The sequence below is a fragment of the Alosa pseudoharengus genome, unplaced genomic scaffold, assembly GCF_046254945.1.
Source record: "Alosa pseudoharengus isolate Yale_2024_CS ecotype anadromous, Long Island Sound unplaced genomic scaffold, YU_APseudo_1.1 YU_APseudo_1.1_scf_10, whole genome shotgun sequence".
In the NCBI taxonomy this organism is placed as follows: Eukaryota; Metazoa; Chordata; class Actinopteri; order Clupeiformes; family Clupeidae; genus Alosa; species Alosa pseudoharengus.
The window spans coordinates 26,568,524-26,578,523 of record NW_027468565.1 but is presented as its reverse complement, the minus strand read 5'-3'; the positions used below and the strand labels follow the sequence as shown (position 1 = coordinate 26,578,523).

Sequence of the window (10,000 nt, the reverse complement as noted above, 5' to 3'; positions counted from 1 at the left end):
TCTATTCTCTGTTCTCCAGATGAGAGCTCTATGCTACTCTATTCTCTGTTCTTCAGATGAGAGCTCTATACTACTCTATTCTCCAGATGAGAGTGCTATACTAATCTATTCTCCAGATGAGAGCTCTATGCTACTCTATTCTCCAGATGAGAGCTCTATGCTACTCTATTCTCCAGATGAGAGCTCTATGCTACTCTATTCTCTGTTCTCCAGATGAGAGCTCTATACTACTCTATTCTCCAGATGAGAGCGCTATACTACTCTATTCTCCAGGTGAGAGCTCTATGCTACTCTATTCTCCAGATGAGAGCTCTATGCTACTCTATTCTCTGTTCTCCAGATGAGAGCTCTATGCTACTCTTTTCTCTGTTCTCCAGATGAGAGCGCTATACTACTCTATTCTCCAGAGAGCTCTATGCCCTACTAAGGCAAAAGACCTTAACTCACCAGAGTGTGAAACTGAGAAAAATGACTTTAAAGTTATCTTAATGTCCTGACAATTGAGTAATAGGTATAATATTGTAATTTTCACATTTTGTAGTGTATACCTGTATTAATCTATCTACAAAAAAATTCGAACTCAAATTTGACCTTTGACCCTTTTTTGGAAGTTACTGTATTCTGCCTTAGTATTGCCCACAAAATGACAATCGGTCATACTAAGGCAAAATACCTTAACTTCTATTTTATAGCACAATGTTATGATAACAATTATAACTTTCACTTAAAATTGAAGCAATATTAACCCCTATGGACTCACTATGATAAAATGGCTTCACATTTATCAAAATGATAGTTTTTTCCTTTTTTTCTGTATTTCATACTCATACTGTACTAGTACCACACAGACAGTCACTTCTGACAGATGTCAGAATTAAGAATGAGAGTGTTTTGATGTTTTAATATATATAAAGCATATTTTTCTAGTGGTAATGATGGTAAGCTCCATACTACTGTATATCATAAAACTACAGATAGGAACACCACGTTGAAAGCAGATTGCTTCCATCCAAATTGGCTTAAAAATAATATACCTTTTGGCCAGTTCCAACGTCTTAGACGAATTTGTGATACTGATAATGAATATGAAGTGCAAGCAAAGATAATGTCTAACCGATTTTCACAAAGGGGCTACCACACAGAAACTATACAAAATGCCTAGGAAAGCTCAGTCCATTCCTAGATCAGAGCTACTCCAGAAAAAGAAAAGGCGGTCCTCTGAAGGAAAAAAAACAGGCTTATTTTGTTACAAAATACAGCTCTTTAGCTAATCCTATAAAAAGGATAATACACTCAAATTGGAATCTCATCGAGGGTGACCTGGTACTCAGAGAAGTGTTTTCTGCACCACCAATAATCAGCTTTAGGAGGGCTCCCACACTACGTGATAGGCTAGTACCAAGTCATCTCCCTGCTAAAAAACAGGTTACTTGGCATCATAGACAGGTAAAAGGTACCTACAGATGTGGATCTTGCAATCATTGTTCCAATATTAAAGAATGCAAACAATTCTGTTATTTCAAGACAAACAAGACGCATAATATAAAAACATTAATTGCAATACTACGTTTGTGGTATATAGGCTATCATGCAAATGTGGATGCTTTTACATTGGTCGAACCAAGAGACGCCTTAAAGACAGAGTATGTGAGCACAAAAACGCCATTGGAAAAGCTAATTCGGATTACCCTATGGCAAAACACTTCCAAAATGTGCACAACTGCAATCCAGAAGGCCTTATGGTAGAGGGTTTAGAAACTATTAAAAAGAACATTCAAGGTGGTGACCGATTAAAATTACTTTTACAAAGAGAAACATTCTACATATACAATCTACAGGCCACAGTTTACCCTGGGTTGAATGAAGAAATAGATTTCAGTCCTTTTTTGTGATCATCTTTTCTCTGTATGTATTTGCTTAGGCTTAACTGGTAATAGTCTTTCTCTAGACCTTGTACTCTCTCTGGAGGCTTATATTCACAATGTATAGCCACCTAGTGGATTATTTTTGTCTTCATTTTTTGTCTTTTTTGTATGTGAACATTTATAGCCAGCCACCTAGTGGACTGTTCTGGCATGTTTCATGTGGTAATTCACCATATCACTCAGGTGTTTCCAATTAGCCTACAAAAGGGGAAATTGTTTGTCTGTGAAGCACACCCTGAAGAAGGCTGCTTGTGCCGCTACGCGTGGGTTGCTTCTCCTTATGTTTTTAAACGTTCTATGATGAATTAGCCAGTTAAATAAAGCTTTTTATATTTTTTTGAAGAAGAGTGCATTGGACCCCCTTTTTTTCTAATTACTATTGGATTCCTGAACCCAAAGAGCACCTTCAAATTTCTGATTTGAACTTCCTGAGCACCCTGGACTTTTTTGCCCATTAGTTCTAACTTTTTAGCACCAAGTCAAAATTTCCAGGTCACAAAATTTCCAACCACAAATAATTCCACTACTTTTTATTGCTTAGCCTACTTACCACTTCAACACCATTGAAACTGTAACTGTTCAACTGTTCAAACTGTAGCCTAAAGTTAACTGTAACAGTTCAACACAAGCAAAACATTGCGAGCTCAATGTGCGTGTGAGTTGCTAGGAAAAGGGCTGCTGATCGGTCTTCAACTATTTTGGTAGCCTTCGATTTATTACACATCCAGAAGAATACATTTGAGTCGTTACAGGCTCTGGCTTACAGCATAATAGGAACAAAGTTATGATCAAACTTATCAAACTTCAAAATGATCAGGGAGGAAAAATCAGAGGGGGCACGTGCGTTACGGGCTTCTGCCACAGTTTCCCCTCGGCCTTTTGAAGTTACGGCAAAAACATAATCTTATTTCTCCCAAAAAACAACCGAATTGAAACTTGATGTTTGTCTACATGATAAAACGTATTGTAACAAACTGCAAAGTTGTCTCAGAATGGTTTTATTGGTTACGTACCAAAACACACAAATGTCATTACACAGGCAACACAAGGGAGGTCAATTAAACAAGCACGATACACAAACAGGGTAGTCACATACAATACACGGGGTAAACACATGAGGTACAACATAAAGAAAGACTATACCAGCTAACACATACATGACAAGGTAAACGCAATTACTCTCACTAAAATCAACACAGTTGAGTTACACACACACACATACACTGCACAGCACTATGGGAGTTCAGTCATGAACCAGCTAGGCTCAGTTCACTACACAGCCCCCCGAGACTTAGTCTATGTCCCTTTGACTCAAGTCTTACCCTACGTCAGTCCATGAGCCTGGCTGGGACACGACGCTGGCGTTGTGGGCGCCCCGCTGTCACGGCGGTGACTTCTGCACGGTGAGCGGTGTTCGAGCCACAGCTCCATTGTCACCAAGGTCCACAGAATCAGTGTCCAAGTCTCCACGACCCTCAGCTGAGGCCAGGGGTCGATAAGGGGCCAGTCGATCACGGTGGATAGCCACAACTCTCCGACGCTTAATCAGTCTCACACGATAGACCACGTCAGACAGCTTCTCTAAGACATCGCACGGCCCGACCCACTGGCTAGTGAGTTTCGGGGAAATGCCTTTCTTTCTCTCCGGGCAGTACACCCAAACTTTATCGCCGGTTTGGAACTCCTGGCCACGACAGCGTGTATCGTAAGCTCGCTTTTGACGTATTCCAGCTTCACTCATAGCCTGCCTGGCCAACCCGTGTACTCTTTTCAGTATCTCGCGTAGCTGCTTGTAATATTCCAGCCCTGGCTTACCTTCAACCTCCGCTTCCGGAGGCGAACCGAACACCAAGTCTACCAGCGTGCGTAGCTCTCGCCCGAACATCAGAGCTGCCGGTGTGCATTTCGTTGACTCTTGCACCGCTGTGCGATATGCCCAGAGCACCAGGGGCAAGTGTAAGTCCCAGTCCTTTTGTCGGCGGTCGGCCAATATGGCCAGCTGCACTGCTAGCGTCCGATTAAACCGTTCCACTAGCCCGTCGCTTTGTGGATGCAGAGGTGTCGTTCTCGTTTTCCGGATGCCCATGCGCTGGCAAACCTCAGCAAACACCTCCGCCTCGAAATTCCGCCCTTGGTCACTGTGGAGCTCTTCCGGTGCCCCGAACCGGCAGAACATCTCAGTGACCAGTCTGTCCGCTGTCGTCTGGGCGCTCTGATCTGGCACTGCATACGCCTCCGGCCACTTAGTGAAATAGTCCATAGCTACAAGCACGTAGCGATTTCCCCCTTATTTGACTGGCAGTGGGCCCATGATATCGACGGCTACCCGCTCCATGGGAGCCCGACTGCGTATTGCTGCAGCGGAGCGTGCGAGCATTGCGTGGGGCCCTTCTTCGCTGCAGGCGTCACAGCAGTGAACATGCAGTTCAACGTCCAGCCTGCATCCCGGCCAATAGAAGTGGCTTCTTAGCCGACGAAGAGTTTTTGCAATGCCGAAATGAGCCGCCCCCACTGCCCCATGTACCTGTTCCAGTACACGGGCTCGTAATCCAGCAGGAACCAGCAACTGGAAAATGTCAGATTGTCTATTGGGGGCTCGCCAGTGTCTATACAACAGTCCTTGACATGCTACTATTCCCGGCCACTGTGAATAAATCGCTTTGGTCTCTGGATCGAGTGCTGATACGTCAGTCCATGGTGGTCGCTGAACGGCTTCGATCCATGACCACACTCGGCCGAGCGTGGCGTCCTCCGATTGCGCCTTCCGGATCTCCTCCCTTGACATCACGTCCACCGGCGACTGCGCGTCCATGGCCCCAACTGCCGCTCTGCAGTGCTGCGTTGTGGCGTTGGGCTGCGGTGCGTTGTCTCCGGTCTCTCGATCACTGTAGCTGGTAGCGGTAGGCGGTGAGACGACCTCAGGGTGCTGCTGGCGAGCGTTGACTCTCTCGCTGGTGTGAAGCTGGCGAGCGGTGGCTCTGTTGATGCCGCGCCGCTGGCGAGCGTTGAGTCTCTCGCTGGCATGCTGCTGGCGAGCGTTGGCCCCCTCACTGGCGTGCTGTTGGCGAGCGTTGACAACAGCGACTCTCTCTCTCTCTGCCAGCGATGATGCAGCCTGTAGCTGACGAGCACTGGTCTGCTGCACACGGACGCCTGGACAGGGCGTCCGCGTTGCCGTGAAGGCGACCCGCCCGGTGTCGAATCTCCATGTCGTAGTCCTAGAGCGCCTCCAGCCAGCGAGCCAGCTGGCCCTCTGGTTCTTTGAAGTTCAGCAGCCAGGTGAGCGATGCATGGTCCGTTCTCAGCAGGAACCGTTTGCCGTAGAGGTAGGTTCGGAAATGGCGCACTGCCACCACCACAGCCAACAGTTCTCTGCGGGTCACGCAGTAATTCTTCTCCGCTCGGTCCAGTGAGCGGCTGAAGTATGCAACCACCTGCTCGCCCTGCTCGCCTGCTTGAGAGAGGACGGCGCCGACGCCCACGTCGCTGGCGTCGGTGTCCAGGATGAACGGCAGTTGAGGGTCAGGGAAAGCGAGCACTGGGGCCTCACATAGCGCCCTCCGCAGCCGCCGGAATGCCGCGTCGCACTCTCGCGTCCACTTGAAGAGCTGGCCTTTGTGCGTCAATTGATGCAGCGGGCTGGCGACTATAGCAAAGTCCCGGATGAAACGCCGGTAATATGACGCCAGGCCCAGGAAGCTCCACAGCTCAGCACCATCGCGCGGAACAGGCCAATGTCTCACTGTCTCCACCTTAGCTGGGTCGGTGGCCACTCCCGCGGGCCCCCACGACATGGCCCAGGAATCCGGTTTGCCTCCGGAACAGGTGGCACTTTTTCGGGTGCAGTTTGAGCCCAGCTCCCCGTGTGTCGAAGCGTCGCCTTGGCAGGAAACTCATCATCGCCGGGATATCGGTTGCAGCTTTCTCCTCCCGTCCAGTAGGGGTCGACATCCCACTTCTGACACCAATGTAACAAACTGCAAAGTTGTCTCAGAATGGCTTTATTGGTTACGCACCAAAACACACGAACATCATTACACAGGCAACACAAGGGAGGTCAATTAAACAAGCACGATACACAAACAGGGTAGTCACATACAATACACGGGGTAAACACATGAGGTACAACATAAAGAAAGACTATACCAGCTAACACATACATGACAAGGTAAACGCAATTACTCTGACTAAAACCAACATCAACATTACACACACACACATACACTGCACAGCACTATGGGAGTTCAGTAGGGCTGGGACAACGCGTCGACGTAATCGATGACGTCGACGCAAAAAATACGTCGACGCAAAATATGAGCGTCGATTCGTCAAGCATAACGTGTGCTGCAAAATATTTTTAATTTTACATCTTCAGTGTTTTCCAAACGTTGACTAATTTGTGGCTGGGCACCACGAAATCAAAACCGGCCACCACACATTGATGTTCTATGTTGTAGGCCTGCTATTTAAATTAAAGATAAGATAAAATAATTTAATTGAGCTGCACTTTTTACTCACACAGCCTTTCCTCGCCCCGCCCGCTCTCTCTCGTAACGAGCCCGCTGCTCCTCCTCTGCATGTGCATTTAACAAAATATTCAGGATTGTTGTTGCCACATAGAAGCACTGCATAGAACACAGTGGGCTAAATTGCTATTAAATCCGCTTAGCATCGTGACCATGCTGCACAAATTTGTTCAAAACCACTGCATTAAAGTTAAAGTAAACTCTGCTAGGTCTTATCACAACATAGTAGCCTAAATTGAGGAGACTAAACGAGGTTAAGCTACAGTGTGCAATCAAGCAGTTGCCCTATCTCAAAGCTAACATTAGAATACTGTTTGGATGTCAAGTTTAGCATGCTTACTTGCAGCTGCTTGTATTACTCATGCAGGGCTCATTTTATTGACTCTGTTTGCAAAATCCCGATGCAAATGGAGAAGTGTTTTCCAAGACTCAAAAGTGCTTGTCCAAAGGAGAAGTACGAACTGTTATTTGAACAAACTACGTCATGAATTGCATCCACACATCAGCAGCCTTTTAACTGTGTTAATGTTAATTGCAAGGATTCCCACACGAACGTCTTAAAATGACAGGCACTCAATTAGACATACACTAGCCTACTGAACTTTATTGAATGCTACCTCTGACTAAGAATGCATTACTTTGCACTTGTACTTGCACTTCAGTCTTTTATTTTGGAATCTTAAGAGCAATAAACATATATTGCAATGTTAAAGAATTCATGTTTTTTCATTCAGATATGTAGGCCTAAATAAACATGTATAAGTTGCTATTAGTGAATTAATGGGGAGATAATCGATAATCGAATCGAATCGAAATCGAATCGGACTGAAAAAATGAATCGTTAGATTAATCGATGCATCGAAAAAATAATCGCTAGATTAATCGTTTAAAAAATAATCGTTTATCCCAGCCCAGTCATGAACCAGCTAGGCTCAGTTCACTACATTATGTTTATTGTCCTAATAATGACAAAAACTCATTTTCGACAAAATCGAAGTTACGACCTTTTGCCTTAGTGCGCCATTCTATACTAGGCCTACTCTATTCTCCAGGTGAGAGCTCTATGCTGCTCTATTCTCCAGATAAGAGCTCTGTGCTACTCTATTCTCCAGATGAGAGCTCTATGCTGCTCTATTCACTCTTCTCTATGCCACTTCTGAGTTTCATTCCTTCTATGCCCAAGGCAGAGTAAGACTCTGCCCACGCGGTCTTAAGGCATGAGCAATTCGTTAATCATTCTCTCCACTGGCAGGCAGGCACTGTCAGGAATTCTTAAGGATGATAACACTCTGCTCTGATAATCATCTGTGTGTGTGCTGGCATGTGTGTGCATATGTGTCTGTGTTTATGTATCTGTGTGTGTGTGTGTGTGTGTGTGTGTGTGTGTGTGTGTGTTTGTGTGTGTGTACATGTGTCATTGCTGTTACAAAAGCATGAAATAGTAGTAAGACTTGATAATGAAATGCTCCTGACCTGACTTTGAATGACTTATTTTCTCTCCTCGCCCTCCACCCCCAGCACCTGTCCACCTTCATAATGGACAAGACGGAGTCTATCGGCACCGTGGACGATGCCATTAAGAAGCTGATTCTACTGGAATCCAAAGATAAGATCTGGACACAGGAGATGCTACTGCAGGTCAGCGACCAGGCCATCAAACTACTGGACTGTGACACCAAGGTGAGCTGTGTGTGTGTGTGTGTGTGGGGGGGGGCGGGGGGGGGGGGGGGCGGGCATGTCCAGTTGTTAGCAGTGCTTGGAGAGGAAGTAAAAATAGAGAGGGATGCCCTGGTCTGGTAGGAATTGTTAGTGTGTTCCACCAATGGGTTGAGGAGTACGGTCACAAATATGTGATTAGAATGTTCGCAATCCGAGAGTTTCCCCATAGACAGTATAAAGAACACTGAAACTATAGATTGTTTGTGTAGAATTCTAGAAGGAACCAGGAAAATAATTCACTCCTCAACTGTTTAAGCAAGTATTAGCGATTTGAATTGATTGTGGGCAGCTACAGGTAGCCAGTAGAGCTCCATGAGTAACGGGGTAATGTGGCCTTGGGTTGTCTGAAGACCAGACACGCCACACCGCCACGCTCTGGATCATCTGAAAGGGTTTCACTGTGTAGGCTGGGATGCCCGTCATGAGGGCGTTACAGTAGTCGACTCATGAGATGACCATGGCCTGTATCAGTTGCTAGTTGAGGAACTCCCTAGTGTGTGCGTGTGTATTTATGTTTATTTTATAGTCGTCTAATGCACTTTCATTCCCACATGTGCCTTACCAAGTACTTTAGTGCATGGTGCCTTTTGTCGAGTTGAAGAAGGGTTGTTACCTTCTGGTTAATAGCATGGCAACAATGGTGTGTGTGTGTGTGTGTGTGTTTGTGTGTATGTGTGTGTTTGTGTGTGTGTGTGTGTGTATGTGGGCATGCGTGCCAGGAGTCAGTGATCCTGGACCAGGTGTGTGTGTGTGTGTGTGTTTGTGTGTGTGGCCGTGCGTGCGTGTGTGTGTGTGTGTGAGTGTGTGTGTGTGTGTATGTGGGCATGCGTGCAAGGAGTCAGTGATCATAGACCAGGTTTGTGTGTTTGTGTGTGTGTGTGTGTGTGTGTGTGTGTGCGTGGGCGTGCATCCCAGTACAGTGGAGTCTGACCCGGCCTGATAAGTTTGTTGTGGTAAGAGGGCTGTTGCTGCTCTGATCAACCCCATTTTTATATCATAAAATCAAAAGGCAGACGTGGATTCAGATAAGCTTTATTACAGACGTATGATTTATGACTCGCATAGAATAACTACACGATATGTCCAATGTCTGATTTGTTAGTGTGTTGTCATGTAGCTGTGTGTGTCATTCATAGTTCTGTCCCCTCTCATACGTTGTCAGTGTTTTCAGTGCAGTGATTGTTTGTTTGCATGTTTGTTTGTTTGTTAATAGCTGGGGATGTGAGTATTGCCAGTGTTCTGTCAGTGATAGCTCTAGAATAGTCTTGCCAGTGTTCTGTCAGTGATGGCTTTAGAACAGTTTGTGTGTGATGCAGATGGAGATTAGTAAGAGCCCTTCAAATAATATATTTAAAATAATGTCTGTGGGATACAGCGGGAACTGCATGAAGTGTGCAATGTGCACTCAATGATGATGGAGTTTAGTACCCTGTCTCAACATAGTTAAGATGAAGTGTGCAGTGTGGGGATGGAGTTTAGTACCCTGTCACATATTATGTAGCTTGTGTAGGGTCAGCATAGGACTCATGGTTGGAGCATAATTACAGCTGAAGTGTATTTGGGATTGCTGTTTCAGTTTTGCACTAATTAATCAATTACTGTAATATTTTCTCACTGTGTGTTCAGTATTTATGTGACTATTTCCAGTCAGTTGGCCACAAGAAAAGCACAAAGCTAAAGTTTGTGCTTATGCTGTTTGTGGTGCAAACATTGAACATTGCTCTTCAATGTTTGGGAAATTGGAGAGCAATATTAGGCATGTTGGTGTCGTCACACCAGTGTGACGGGAATGTTGAGAAATGAACGTTCTAAAGAATATCTGGGTTCATT

At 45.5% G+C, this 10,000-nt stretch overlaps 1 protein-coding gene across 3 annotated transcripts in view; it reads left to right on the top strand.

Annotated features, from left to right (window-relative positions):
* Nucleotides 1-10,000, top strand: part of eps8l2 (EPS8 signaling adaptor L2) — a 44,316-nt gene that overhangs the window by 18,671 nt on the left and 15,645 nt on the right. For all 3 annotated transcript variants that reach the window (XM_076301440.1, XM_076301432.1, XM_076301449.1), the window contains one exon: nucleotides 7,970-8,131. In XM_076301440.1, the coding sequence (XP_076157555.1) occupies nucleotides 7,970-8,131 (162 nt within the window). The remainder of the gene's footprint in view (nucleotides 1-7,969; nucleotides 8,132-10,000) is intronic.